This window comes from Mobula hypostoma, chromosome 20 (genome assembly GCF_963921235.1).
Source record: "Mobula hypostoma chromosome 20, sMobHyp1.1, whole genome shotgun sequence".
Lineage (NCBI taxonomy): Eukaryota > Metazoa > Chordata > Chondrichthyes > Myliobatiformes > Myliobatidae > Mobula > Mobula hypostoma.
Genome location: NC_086116.1, coordinates 51698436 through 51714013, shown reverse-complemented (window position 1 = coordinate 51714013; position 15578 = coordinate 51698436). Strand labels below are relative to the sequence as shown.

The window sequence follows — 15578 nt, the reverse complement described above, 5'->3', positions numbered from 1 at the left end:
TGCATGGTACAAAAAGCAAAAATGTTATCAATGTGGCAAATCCTCCCATGATGCAAATAACTGTTGGCTCAAAGAAAAAGTGTCATAAAGGGGACGCTGGGAACAGACCCAACTGCAAGACACAGACACTGAAGTACTAGGAACAGGACTTGACTGGAGAGCTGAGTTAGGGATGAGACTGGATGCAGAATAGAGCTGGGACAAGAACACAGACTTGGGCTAGGACATTAGCTAGGCAAGTGGGACCAGGACAAGGAACTGGGAACTAGGAGCCTGGGCTTGGACTCCGAGCTGGAGACTGGACAATGATCCAGAACCTGGGTCTTGTCTCGGGCTCAGACCCTGGAACTAGGCGAGGACATGATGTGGCTACAGGACTGGACATGGCTTGGGTTCTTCATGGCTTGGGTACTTCATGGTTTGGGTACTTCACGGCGAGGACATAACGAGGCTTGGGTTCAGACTCCGAGCCAGAGACTGGACAAGGACCCAGAGCCTAGGTCTTGACTCGGGCTCGGACTCTAGAATGAGGCGAAGACATGACGTGGTCTTGGGAAACAGGACTAGGTGAGGCTACAGGACAGAACGAGAGACAACTGGGCAAGATGAGGGAACTCCAGCACAGGACAAGAACATGAAGCCTTGACTTGGTACTAAGGAACAGCCGAGCCTTGGTCTTGGGGAGGACAGGAACACAGGAACATGGAACACAGAGCCAGGACCCCTCTTTGGGAACAGGACTTGGGGCCGGGGCTCTACACAGAGTGCTGAACATGATGAGATGGTTCCTAACACTAGGTAGCGGCAAAGAGCTGGACCTACCTAGCGAAGGCGTGGACACAGAGATGGTTCCCAACACTAGGTAGTGGCAAACGGCCAGACCTACCTAGCGAAGGTGTGGACACAGAGACAGTTCCCAGCACTAGGTAGCGGCAAATGGCTAGACCTACCTAGCGAAGGTGTGGACTCAGAGACAGTTTCCAGCACTAGGTAGCAGCAAATGGCCAGACCTACCTAGTGAAGGCATGGACACAGAGACAGTTTCCAGCACTAGGTAGCGGCAAATGGCCAGACCCACCTAGCGAAGGTGTGGACACAGAGACAGTTCCAACTCAATGATAGACAGTTACTTATCTTGACACAGCAAGGCTCCAGTCTTGCTCCAGTGGTAGAACTTGACCAGGCTGCAGGGAAGGCTCCAGACACAGGTTGCGGGCAAGGCTCCAGAATGAAGGGGAAGGGAAGGGAACAGTCTAGCCTCAGGGTAACAGCAAAGACAGCCTGACTTACCCCACAGAGGCAAAGATGGGATATACCAACAAGATAAACCAGCAACCACAGTCGATCCCAGGGCCACTTATATTCCCAGCCCCAAGACGAGCATCAGGTGCCTATGATTAAGCCCAAATGAAACAAGGGACAGCTGGAAGACCTGGAGTCCAGAGTCCATGGACTGGACTGTGAACCGGAATGCGGACTTCACGGACCGGACCATGACAAAAAGTTTGCAGAAGGTGTCACAGACAAGATCACATGGAGAGACTGTGTAAGGCAGACAAAAATGCACAATCTAGTGAAAAGGTTCAAACAATAAATTAAGCAAATGCTTAAATGCATTCCTTTTTGAATGTGAAAAGGAATCAGACACCACAGAGTTTAACAAAGGTGAGCTGTCATGCCTATAACTGCATTGTATTGCTGAAGTGGATTACAAAATCATGTGGATCACGATAGACACAACTGGTGTAAAACTGAAAATAGAGCTGGATACACGGTTAGCTTTGTCTATAATTTCAGAGGCTGACTACAACAGACTTTTTTCTAAGCTCCCATTAGAGAAGACCTCAGTGATGCTAAAGGCCTACAGAATGCAGATCTCTTTATTATTGACTGAGAAACTAAATGAGTACGGTCACCACAAACACTGAGAGCAGCTGCAAAGAAACCAAGGCACTGAATCCACCGCTGGAAACGATGAGTGCACCGTTCTGGAGTCTTCTAAATACAGTGAAGGTTGTAGGCACAAACAAAACTTTCAGCGTCTTCACAGCCTTGATCATACCAAACTTTCTCATCTTGAAACAGAAAAGGAATCCAACATTGACCCATTAATCCGCAAGTATAATTTTGCAGATGCTAAAAAAACTGAAAATAATTCTGGAAATACTCAGTTGGTCAGGCAGCGTGTGCGAAAGCAAAACAGGAAGGTCATTAATGGGAACATTATCTCTATATCTCTCTCCACAGATGCTGCTTGATCTGATGAGCATTTCCAGCATTTTTTCTTTTCTGCTTAATCGAAATGTTTCCTGTTTTTGAGTCGGTGTCTGTGAGTCATGAATATTTCCTGACCTTCATTCATGGGTTTGCCTTGTAAATAAAGTGAGTCACTTTCTGTTGTGGCCTATGTGTAGTCAGAGTGTCTGTTCCTCAAAACTGACACCTCACAATATTCACTTGGGATTTGGACTGTTCCAGATTGAAGTGGCTGGGCTTAGCCTAGGCTGAAACTCCCTGTGTGGGCTGGAGAGCATGGCTATCACATCAGAGATAAATTAAATCCTCACCATTTCATCGACCTCCAATGAGGAATCTCTGGAGTGTAGAAGATGAACATAGTATTTCTAGTTTCAGCTTCACTCAGAAAAGTTTTATTTTTCCTTTGTGTTATGAGGAGGAAATCGGAGGCCCACAAGCCAGTCCTTATCAGGGGATCAGAGGTTGAGTTCTTTATATTCTTGGTGAAGTCATTTCAAAGAATGTGCCCTGCAGGCCAGCAGATAAAATGCCATTACAAAGAAGGCATGGCAGGACCTCTGCTTTCTTGGAAGTTTATGAGGATTCAGCAGGTCACCTAAAATTTTGACAAACTTCTATAGATGCATGTTAAAAGTATACTGACTGGTTGTATCACCGCTTGGATTGGAAACACCTTGAACGAAAAAGCCTACAAAAGGTAGTGGATACAGCCCAGTCCATCACACATAATGCTCTCTCCACCACTGAGCACATCTACAGGGTGTGCTGTTGCAGGAGAACAGCTTCCATTATCAAGGACCCCCACATGCTCTCCTCATGCTGCTGCCATCAGGAAAAAGATACAGGAGCCTTGGGTCTCACACCATCAGGAACAGTTATTACTCCTCAACCATCAGGCTCCTGAACTAGAGTGAATAACCCCACTCACCCCAACACGGAACTGACAGCACAATCTATGGGATCACTTTCAAGGACTCCATAACTAATGCTCCCAATATTATTCATTACTTAGATTTATTATTATTATTATTATTTTGTTTTTCTTTTCTATTGCACAATTCATTGTCTCTTGTCTGTCTTTGTGTGTAATTTTTCATTGATTCTATTGGCTTTATTTGTATTTACTGTGAATGCCCACAAGCAAATGAATCTCAGGGTAGTTTATCATGACATATATGTGCTTTGATATTAAATTTACTTTGAACTTTGTACTTTGAGTTTCTTTATCTTCAGTGACACAAACCTGATATTACATCTCTTGTGCATTGCTCCACCTGCAAGCTCACACTGAGTTGAACCTAAGGGTTTTCATTGTGAAATTTCAACTCTGTTGTTCTCTCTATAGATGCTGCCTGACCTGCTGAGTGTTTGTGAAATTGCAGGTTTTACCTTAGATTCCCAGTATTGTCTGTTTTTTTTTCATCTTCATACACTGACTGTTCCCCTGTCCCTGCATTACATCCCATTTATCCTCCTCTAACTGCTGGGCATTTACCTGAAAAACAATACATTTGCACACAGTCTTCATTGTCTTCACTATGATTGGGTTCATTTGCAGACCATTTTCTATAAGTGTAGGAAGTTCCATCAATCCATGTGAAAGTGCCTTCCTGTGGGATATAAATCAGTGGTTACTCCTGTGGGAACACTGAGTAACCTGTCACTTAATGGTACAGGGAGGAGCTGGACCCGAGTCCGAGTGAGACCAGAATACGAGCAGCCAGGACAAACAGGGCAGTGAATGAGATTTTAAATGACGGACTGTCAGGGTGGGGGAAATCTCATGGAAGTAACAGAATCCTTGGAACAAAAGAAACCGGATCTGAGAGTAAAAGTCAGGGAGAAGGAATTAATGACAACTCAGACAATGAGTAATTGAACACAAATACACAGACTGATTTCATAAACACCAGAGGATCAAATGACGGAAGAACTTAACATCACTGCACACGAATGGACACAGTCTACAAAACGAAATGGGAACTGGAGATGGGATGTTAAAGGGGAGCTGAGAGACAACATAATTGCACAAAAGGTAGTGAGCATGTGAAAGTAGTTGAGGAACCATTTACTCCAGAGTCACTGCTCAACCCAGCAGACGCCTGGCGAGAAACAAATTTTCTCCAGAGTGTTTAACATGTAACTCATGGGGATTGTTTAAGTACGTTTAAGGAACAACAAAGACAATTATGAGAGAGAAAGGAAAGACACACTGATCATGTCAGATGAAGGAGGGAGAGAGGAGTCTCATGTGGAGATAAATGGACATAAACATGTAGAATTTATTTCTTGACAGGAATGCGGTGACACTGGTCAGAGCAACATTCATTGTCCTTCTCTGATCATCCTCTGACCGCTTCAGAGGGCAGGGAAGAGTCAACACATTGATGGATCTCTGGAGTCACAGTGAGGCCAGACTGGGGAAGGATGGCAAATTCCTCAGCCTGAAGAACAATAGCGAACCGGATGACTTTTTACAACAGTCTGGTGGTTTCAATGTCACCATTTCTGATAGTAATGTTTGACTCCAGATTTACTGCATTTTATTTACTTGGATCCAAATTCCCTGGCTGCTTGGATGGGATTCAAACTTGTGTCCATGGATCATTAGGATACATTGAGTAACCTAACCCCCACACCGTCACATCCTTGTTACTCTGCACGATGTCAGGTGTAATTCTGTTTGTGGTGGCAAAGGAACACGTCATTATAAACTTTACCTTCCCTATGTCGTTCAGGCCAATCCATGTCCATTTTTTGCTTTCATCCACAGCACTGACCACGTCAGAAATGAAGTTATGAATGCTTGAGGACACAGATGCCAGATGTCCAGAATGTGGGAGCTGATTACAGAACTCCTTTAAAGAAAAGAAATGATTTTTCTTTTGCTGAGAATCACCATTCTTCATTCTGCTAGACATCCCTCTGTAAATCATCCAGAAATTCAACAACTTTGTTCACATGAAACAAAGTTCTTGTTCTTCAATCTTGTTGTTGTCAAACCCACACTTAACTCCTGGATGTGGAGTTTCCCCTATAATCCAAATATTTCACCCATTGATCCAACTGATAGAAACCAGAGCCCACGGCTGCAGTGAAACACCCTGGAACACAGGGACTCATCACGGACTATTCAGCTAGAGGCTGTGCTGTGAGTTCATGGGAATGAACCAGCAGAGACCAGTATTCACCAGGACTCCCAGAGAAATCACTTATTCCAGGGACTTACCTCAGCTGCCATCCATGTCTTAATGTCACTGAAAAACCAGTAACAGGAGTTTAAGGGAGGAAAATAAAACCAGTTTTCATCACAGGGTCCTCTGGATAGTCTATAGTTTTGAAGGTCCCGCTGAGTCCTCTTCAGAACCAAGGAATTGTTTGTCCCTTTCAGTGAAAGAGAATTAGAATTTAAATCAACTACAATAACCAAAATGCCAGTTACAAGCAGTCACAGATTTTGCTGTTTCACAACACCAGACCTTGATGGACACACAGAAGGTCAGGGTTCAAGGGGAGGAGGGAGCACCAGCTGTAGCTGTGGCCCCTCTACTGTTTAATATAGACCTAATGTGATCTCCCCCAGTCCACCTCTTGTAAAAGGGGAAAGAGACAGATGGAGGAACTGCAGGCTGATCGGCCTGACACAGGGAGTGGACAAGGTGTTGGGAAATGTTCTGAGTGACAGCACAACTCGTCATTTAGAGCGGTGTAGTTAATCAAGGTCAGTCACACAGAGATGTGAAAGGAAGGTTGTATTTGACTAACAAATGAACAGGCAGTGTTCATGTGCTGTGCTGTTTACTGCATTCCTACTGGATCTTTGGAAACATTGTCCAAAGTCCACAAGGCTTTACATTCAGAATAATGAAAGCCTTGGGACCCAACAGGGAGTGACATGTTGGACTATAAACAAAATACTGCAGATGCAGGAAATCAGAAATAAAATCAAAAACTGCTGGAGTTCAAAGGTGAAGCAGAGAGAGGGCAAAGAGGGAGATCAGTCAGTTTGTGGGCTGTGCAGGAGGGAACACAGCTCTTTCTTTTCTTTTTAAATGTTTTTATTAATTTTCAAAATTATAAACACAATAACCATGTTAATACAAGGAGATTGGAATAATATTATTAATAAACATATACAAAAAAGATTTCAAATAACATAGGTATAATAGACTTCCAAACTCATGATGAAATTAGTCATAGAGAAATAAAAAGAAAAAAATATATATAAACAAAGCAACCCCCCCCAAAAAAGGGGGAAAAAACTAAATACTAAACCCAAAAAAAAGCAAACAGAACAAAACAGGGCTAGACCAATATCTTGAATCAAAAACGTTCAGTAATGTTGTCAACTCCGCTCCTCTAATCATATATTTTAAGTTAATAAAGAAGATTTGGAAGGTCAAATTACATCATATGAAAATGTTGCATATAAGGTTTCCAAGTTTCTTCAAATTTAACTGAAGGATCAAAAATATCACTTCTAATTTTTTCTAAATTTAAACTTAATACAGTTTGGGAAAACCATTGGAATGTAGTAGGAGGATTAATTTCCTTCCAGTTCAACAAAATAGATCTTCTGGCCATTAAAGTAACAAATGCTATCATCTGACAGGCTGAAGAAGACAAAGATCTATGTTCTACCATTGGCAATGCAAAAATTGCTGTAACAGTATGGGGTTGTAAATCAGAACATAGAACTGTCGAGAGAATATCAAAAATATCTTTCCAACATTTTTCCAAGAGAGGACAGGACCAAAACATGAGTTAAAGAAACCACCTCAGAGTGACATCTGTCACAAATAGGGTTTATATGGGAATAAAAACGGGCTAATTTATCTTTATACATATGGGCTTTGTGCACTACTTTAAATCGTATTAATGTATGTTTAGCACATATAGAAGAAGTACTAACTAATTGAAAAATGTCATCCCATTTCTCTATAGGTAGACAAAGTTGAAGTTCCCTTTCCCATTCATTTTTAATTTTATCAGATATAATAGGACTTGATAACATAAATTTGTTCAAACCAAAAAATTACGAAATTGAAACCATATTCGCAATGTATGTTTAACTACTGGGTTAACCATTTGTTTATTCAATTCAGATAGTACAAAAGGAAGTGAGGTTCCTAAAATGGAAGCTAAAGAGAACTCTTGTACAGAGTAGCCTTCAAGGTTTACCAATATGGGCTTGGAGTTATAGTCCAATCTTATGTCCGAAATATTAAATATTGAATATTATTTGCCCAATAATAAAATCTTAGGTTAGGCAGTGCTAAACCACCATCTTTCTTGGATTTCTGTAAATATTTTTTACTTAATCTGGGATTTCTGTTTTGCCATATATAAGAGAAAATTTTAGAATCAATAGTATCAAAAAAGGATTTAGGAATAAAAATTGGTATTATTTGAAATAAATATAAAAATTTAGGTAAAATAATCATTTTAATAGCATTGATTCGGCCAATCAATGATAGAGACAATGGGGACCACTTAGTAATCAGTTGTTTAACCTGATTAATTAACGGGAAAAGATTGAAATTGAATAGGTCCTTATGTTTCTTAGTAATTTTAACTCCCAAAAAAGTAAAGTAGTCAGTAGTCACTCTAAATGGAGAATGTCTATAAATGGGAACCTGCATATTTAATGGGAAAAGTTCACTCTTACCTAAGTTCAGTTTGTAACCAGAAAAACTACTAAACTGAGCAAGCAAAGTTAATACTGCCGGAATAGATTTTCCTGGGTTAGAAATATATAAAATAGTAAATCATATGCATATAGTGATAATTTATGAGTCTCATTTCCACGGGTAATGCCAAATATATTAGGGGAGTCACGAATAGCAATAGCTAGAGGTTCCAAAGCAATATCAAACAGTACTGGACTAAGCGGACAGCCCTGCCTAGTACCACGGAATAGATGAAAAAGAGGGGATCTTTGATTGTTAGTAAATATTGAAGCCAAAGGGGTGAGATATATCAGTTTAATCCAAGATATAAATATCGAAATAAATTTCTCAAGGGTGTTAAATAAATATTTCCATTCAATTCTGTCAAAAGCTTTCTCAGCATCCAATGAAATAACACATTCTGGAATTCTGGGTGAAGGCGTATAAACAATATTCATTAATCTCCTAATATTAAAAGAAGAGTAATGATTTTTAATAAATCCAGTCTGATCAGCAGAAATGATTTGAGGTAATACATTCTCAAATCTCATTGCCAATATTTTAGAAAAAAATCTTAGAATCCACATTCAGCAAAGATATAGTAAACCAGTAAGATGCACATTCAGTAGGATCCTTATCTTTTTTGAGAATTAGTGAAATAGAAGCTGGGAACACAGCTCAAGGCACTAGCTTGGTTTTATTGAGGGAGCAACTCACTGAGGGTGTGTGTCCAGGGAAGATGTGTGGAGATCTCGTTATCTCGTGATCTCATGGTGTCTGTCGTGCCTTAGCGAACCTGTTCTTTTTATCCCCCTGCTGGGGTATCGCCTGTCCATCAAACTTCAAACAGTTCATCAGCATCAGTTGTCTGATAACTTGGTTTGGCGTCTCACCCCTGTCCTTCAAAGGATTTTTACTGGGGTAAAAATTATGGGCATGAATACAGTATTAGATACACACTAATATACAGGGTCATCAGCTATTCGGCTAATACAGAGAACTTTAAGTTGTCAACACCTTGACAGACAGTCAGCAATCACATTTTCCGTTCCTTTTGTATGTTCTATTTTAATAACAAGTTTCTCTAAGACCAGGCTCCAACAGAGCAACCTTTTGTTTTTATCCTTCATAGTGGCCGAAAACACCAATGGGTTGTGATCAGTGTAAGTTATCAGTGGTTTCCGTGCCGGACGAATATAACAAAGGTCGTCCCACACAAACTTCGCATTCTTTGGCAAGAGCTTAGTAAGAGGGAGGGTAATATCTGCAAAGTTTTTGCAAAACTTCCGATAGTACCTCTCCATCCTCAAGAACCTCCTCAGGGCCCTCTTGTCTGTCGGGGTGGGGACTTCAGAGATAGCCCACACCTTAGTCTGCATCGGTGCCAGTTGCCCCTGTCCTACCACAAATCCCAGATAAGTGATCTTCGCGTGGCCGAATTCACTTTTTGCGAGGTTCACTGTCAGGCTGGCCTTCAGACAGCTTTTTAAACAGTTCCTCTACTGCTACAATGTGCCCCTCCCACGTGTCACTCCAGACCACTAAATTGTCAATATACGCTTCTGCGTTCTTTAGCCCTTTTGGCACTGAATTAATCATCCTATAGGGTGTTGCTCACTAGGCTGACCTGATGTGACAACAACACCATGTACCAGCTCTTTGCATCGCCTCGGGACATCCGGACATACGTCTGCGTGCCGGTTAATTAGCTTTCTCAGCGGCTCACTCTGTTCGGGGGTTAAGGGAGAGACCTTATCAGCAAAGCTGGCCAAAACAATAGACTTCTCCCATCTGGTCGGCACCATACTTATCTTTTCAAAATGGGTTTTCGCCTTATCAGGTGGCACCCTAGCCTCATTAATTTTCGTGATAACACTGACTAGGTCTGCTTGCTTATCGTGGCAAACTGTTAACAAATCAATAGCCTGTAACTGTGTTAGCTCACGTCTACAATAGTCAATAGCATCCTTCCTCCTGTGCGGCCAATAAAACTCTTTCATGATTCTATCGACTGTTTTCCTCACCCCAAAATGTCCGCCGAGGGGTATCTTGTGGGCCAGGTTAAAAATCTCATCCCCATAAATTTTCGGCACTACCACCTGGTGCACCACCCCCCATTCCTCATCTGCGGGCACGGTACTCGGTCTCCATTTCCTCATTAGTACTCCCTCCTTCACATAATAGCCCACTGGCTCCTATTATATCTAATTTCTTTTTTCAACCCTTGGTTATGGTCCAAGCCTTTTTGATATGGAAAACGAAAGGTATAACATGTTTTCATGACTTATTTCTGGATAACTGTTTTATGTCTTTTGAACAGTTATCTAAGAATTTTGATTTGCCTAGATCCCATTTTTTTTAGATACTTACAAATAAGAAATTTTTTAAATACTATATTGCCTACCTTTCCGACTTCAAATCCTACTGATATCACAGATAAAATTTTAGGTTTAAATCCTCTCCAGAAGGGATTAATAGCAGTTATCTATGATATAATTATTGAAATTACAGTCTCTGAACTAAAGTCTAACACATTCTTTAAGATCAATGACTGACAAGCTCCAATGTATCTCCAGATCCGTACTGGAACCGGGTTTAACCCCTCCTTCACCGACACCAATCCAGCTGAAATAAACTTCTCGCACACTTCCTGAACTTCATCAGACCCCTTCTCCCCTAGCGGTTTGTTTGCCAGCTCAATACAGCCAATCGGAACCATCGTTTTTCCTTTCCCCATCTCCTTCTTTGGGGCAAAGCACCTGGACGCAAAGTGACCGGCTTTCCCACAATTATAGCATACGACCCCAGGAGACTTCCTACCAAACTGCTCCCGGTCTTCCCTATCCTTCTCAATGGTTCCCGGCTTACTTTCTGACTTTTCTGGCAGACTCTCTCTGCCCTCTTGACTACCATTCTGGTAGCTTTTACTCGGAGTAAACTTTCGCTTTGTGCGTTAACGTGTATTCATCCGCTAACTTAGCAGTTGCGGCTAAGGTTTCTGCCTCTTTCTCATCTAGATAGGGCGTCATACCTTCAGGGACGGTCTCAGCCTGAAACGTCGACTGCGCCTCTTCCTAGAGATGCTGCTTGGCCTGCTGCGTTCACCAGCAACTTTGATGTATGTTGCTTGAATTTCCAGCATCTGCAGAATTCCTGTTGTTTGCCTTTAAACTGCTCAATCAGTATTAGCTGTAGCAGTCCGTCATAATCCCCATTGAACCCTTTTGAGGTGCGCCAACACTCACATCTGCATCTCACGGGCAAACTCTAAATACGTGCGGCCCCACTGCTTCCTCGCATTCCAGAACCTCTGCCGGTATGCCTCCGGGACCAACTCATAAATCCTGAGTATCGCTTCTTTCACCACATCATACCTCTGGGCATCTTCTGCAGACAAAGCCAAGTAAGCTTGCTGAGTTTTTCCTTTAAGTACACACTGAAGCAAAACAGCCCACTTATCCCTCAGCCAGTCCTGACTTGCAGGGACTTTTTCAAAATGGAGAAAGTACCGATCAACATCGGCCTCCTCAAATGGGGGAACCAGCCTAACCTCCTGCGTCGCCCTGAACCCTCCACCTTGGTTCGGCATGGGACCCTGCACTAGTGTCATCCTTAACTTCTCCAGCTCAAATTCCCTGTCCTTCTGCTTCTCTCTCGCTTCTCGTTCTAACTGCCTGTCCCTCTCTTCTTGTTCCAGCTGTTTTATTCGGAACTCGTGTTCGAGTCTCAATTTTTCCATCTGCAGCTGTACTGCTCCACCAGGTTTGCCCATAGATACCACCTCCAGCTCCCCTTGAGGAAACACACCTTTAGATACATAATGCTCAATGATAGCTCTGTGCATCTCCGCTCTCCTCATTGTCGACTTCCCCTTAAAAAGATTCAACCGTTTGGCAACGGTTGCCAATTCTGATTTCCTGGCATCCTCTAATGCCTCCAAGGTTGGCGCCTTTAGAAATTCCTCAATCTCCATTTCTGCTGTTTGCCCTTTCTTTCTTTTGGGAATTTTAACCCAATCAATTTACCCAGTCCCAAATTTGGCCTTCAAAATCCCGGACGAGCCCCCACTTATGTTACGTACCCCGTAACTGGGTTGCCAAACCAGCAGAAATGGACCACTAGTTGGAGTCTGGTTTACTGGAAACTAATAAAGTTTTATTAAAGAAATAAGTAACACAGTACTCTAATTGTAAGGATATAAATGCAACAGGTTAGCAATGATAAAACACACGTACACAGAACTAGGGTAATAGGAATCAACCAAGCTCTGTCGCAGTCTAGGGGTAAAATGATCAGTCTCAAGGTGCGCAGAGTTCAGTTCAGCCTAGTACAGTTCGCAGTAATCGCTGTTGTGCCTTTGGAGAGAGAGATGCAAATTTGATTCAGGCAGACCTTTGATGTTATACGCAGTTGGTTTCGGGCGGACCCCTTTTATGTCTTCTGTGGTCACCGACTGTGACCCCTCCATTCCGGATATGACCGTTGTTCCGCGGTGAACCCGGCACCCAGGCAAGGGTGGACACACACACCAGGTTCCCACCGATCGTACCCTTTTCACCCTGTGCGTCTATGGTCGGTTCCCGCGAACCGGACCTCCAAACTCCCACCAACTTGTGGGGGCACACCACTCTTCCAGGGTCTCGTTATCTCGTGATCTCGTGGTGTCTGTCGTGCTTTACCGAACCTGTTCTTTTTATCCCCCTGCTGGGGTATCACCTGTCCATCAAACTTCAAGCAGTTCAGGTTCAAAGCAACCGGTCTGTCAATATTCTGAATTGTGTGTCTTTTTGGTTATCTCTCTCTCCTCTCTCATTAACATTTTGAACATTGCTCCATTTTCTCCCTTATTTCTCTCATCAGCATCAATCGTCTGATAACTTGGTTTGGCATCACAGTGGCCAGGTTTGTGGACAATGTGAAGATAGAAGAAGGAGCAGGAAGTGTTGAACAAGCAGGGCTTCTGCAGAAAGACTTAGACAAATTAGGAGAATGGGTAAGGAAGCCATAGATGGAACACAGTGTAGTCATAGTGTATGCTCATGCACTTTGGGAGAAGGACTAAAGGCATAGAGAATTTTCTAAATGGGGATAAAATTCAGAAATCAGTGGTGCAAGGGGACTTGGGAGTCCTCATGCAGGATTCCCAAATCATTAATTTACAGGTTGAGTCTACGGTAAAGAAGACAGATCCAATGTTAACATTCATTTTGAGAGGACTAGAATATAAAACCAAGAATGCAAGTTTGGGGCTTTATAAAGCATTATTCAGATTGCACTTCAAGTATTGCGAGCAGTTTTGGGCTCTTTCACTGAGAATGCAGCTTTGCTTTGGGCTCTTGCTCAGAGAGGGTCCAGAGGAGGTTCATGAGAATGATCCCAGGAATGAAAGGGTTAACACATCTTTGATAGCTCTGGGCCAGTACCCACTTGAATATTAGAAGCCCTAGATAGAGTGGATATGGAGATGATGTTTCCTAAATTGTGGGAGTCTGGGACTAGAAGGCACAGCCTCAGAATAGTAAGATTCTGCTTTAGACCAGTGATGATGAGTAGTTTCTCCAGCCAGAGGGTGGTCAATCTGCAGACAGCTGCAGAGACCAAGTTTTTGGGTATATTTAAGGCAGAGGTTGATAGATTCCTGATTAGTCAGGACATCAAATATTATGAGGAGAAAACAGGAGAATGGGGTTGAGAGGGATAATAAGTTAGCCACAGTTGAATGGTGGATCAGGTTCAATGAACTGAATGGCCCAATTCTGCTCCAATGACTTGTGGTCTTGTGTTCTTATGGAAAACAGGTGCAGAGTAGGACTGATAAGTGTTCTGAGAACTGACATTGGCCTTCATGAGAAAGTTGAACATGAATATAATTGCACACTTCCCTTACTATCCCCTTCATCTGTTTCCCCACCTTTCCTTTCACACAGAGTTTAGACATTTTCCTCCTTGTGGAGCTGAGTTACACTCTCCAACTAGTCTCATCATCCCGGATCTCCATGGCTCCAATATTGGTGTCTGTGTCTTCAGCAGCCAAGGGCACAGACCTGAGAAATCTCTCACAAAGCTCCTAGTCAATGAGGACTGGGAGATGTGTGGCCGTTTAATCCTATTAGATTGTGGGGTGCTTTAACCTGAGTGACAGTGATCACTACCTCATTCCATTTGAGCCTTGTCTGCCTATCTTGTCTGGTATTTCTTTGCCGTTTATTCTGAAGATCGATACACAGTATGGTACAACTTTATATAGGGCAGGTGTCAGGGCAACTTTTCCTCCCACATTATATAACCATATAACAATTACAGTATGGAAACAGGCCATCTCGGCCATTCTAGTCTGTGCCGAACTCTTACTCTCACCTAGTCCCACCGACCTGCACTCAGTCCATAACCCTCCATTTCTTTCCTGTCCATATATCTATCCAAATTAACTTTAAATGACAGCATCGAACCTGCCTCAACCTCTTCTGCCGGAAGTTCGTTCCACACAGCTACCACTCTCTGAGTAAAGAAGTTCCCCCTCATGTTACCCCTAAACTTTTGACCTTTAACTCTCAACTCATGTCCTCTTGTTTGAATATCCCCCAATCTCAATGGAAAAAGCCTATCCACGTCAACTCTATCTATCCCCCTCATAATTTTAAATACCTCTATCAAGTCCCCCCTCAACCTTCTACACTCCAAAGAGTAAAGACCTACCTTGTTCAACCTTTCTCTGTAACTTAGGAGATGAAACCCAGGCAACATTCTCGTAAATCTTCTCTGTACTCTCTCTATTTTATTGACATCTTTCCTATCATTCGGTGACCAGAACTTTATTATAATTTACAGACATTAGAAATTACACTAACATTTGCCAAATTTCTATTTTGGGGGACATGATAATACACACAGTATATCTGGAACCGTGATATGTCAAAGATGCACTGTCCTTGCATTCCTGTCTGTGTCTGTCTCAGATGGACACGTATGACCAGGGCAGAAGAGGGCTCAGCCACTGGGCCAGCCGTTTGTTGCCTCCTGTGACGTGGACCCTGTGGACACCTCTACCTGACATCTCTACCTGACCAATGTCCTCGACAATCTCTGTCTCACACTCCAATTCAATAACTCTGAGACAGAGTGTCAGACAAAAGACATTCCCTGCTGCAGCCATCCACTAATTCCCAGATTCCATCATCCACCCCACAGCCGTACACTTATTCTGATCAGTGGCTTGTATCTGAAAACAATAGAAGCATCAGCCGAGCCTACCTTCACCGTCACTGTTGGCCAATGTGCTCAGCAACAGAAACAGCAGGAGCAGCATCTCCACAGTGGAGTTCCGTTCCTCCGGCTCGAAGTACAAAAGGTTCAAAATCAGAGTGAAGGTTCCAAAGGGATTCTACTGCCTTCCCTCCTCTCTCTCCCACTGAGCTATCCAAATAGCTGTGCCTGATATATTTACATATACGTGTATAGATCCCAGATTGTGGAGACATTTGCAACCTGAAAATTTAACCTCTTTAGCCATACCAATGTCTATGCAAAACATTTGCTTTGAGATGCAATGGATACATACAGTAAAATCAGATTACCCGAACTTGGAACTCGGAACATCGAAGCCTGGACCTTTCTTAGACTCAGGACACAGAACACTGAGCTGGGACTCCT

At 42.7% G+C, this 15578-nt stretch overlaps 1 protein-coding gene across 1 annotated transcript; it reads right to left on the bottom strand.

The window, feature by feature from the left end:
* Positions 1 to 1998: 1998 nt before the first annotated feature.
* Positions 1999 to 15234, bottom strand: LOC134359246 (C-type lectin BpLec-like). Its single transcript, XM_063072209.1, has 5 exons — positions 15180 to 15234; positions 5489 to 5643; positions 4980 to 5117; positions 3755 to 3869; positions 1999 to 2075 (listed from the first exon to the last, which is right to left on the bottom strand). The coding sequence occupies exons 1-5, from the start codon at positions 15232 to 15234 to the stop codon at positions 1999 to 2001; spliced, it is 540 nt and encodes a 179-aa protein (XP_062928279.1).
* Between the last annotated feature and the right edge of the window lie 344 nt (positions 15235 to 15578).

Excerpts from the sequence above, each read along its gene's own strand:
- LOC134359246 (XM_063072209.1), bottom strand. The coding sequence starts at position 15,234 with ATGCTGCTCCTGCTGTTTCTGTTGCTGAGCACATTGGCCAACAGTGAC. Across the intron at positions 3,870-4,979 it reads GCCTGAACGACATAGGGAAG|GAAGGCACTTTCACATGGAT; the intron begins GTAAAGTTTATA and ends TATATCCCACAG. Across the intron at positions 2,076-3,754 it reads GCAAATGTATTGTTTTTCAG|ATGAGAAAGTTTGGTATGAT; the intron begins GTAAATGCCCAG and ends TTCTGTTTCAAG.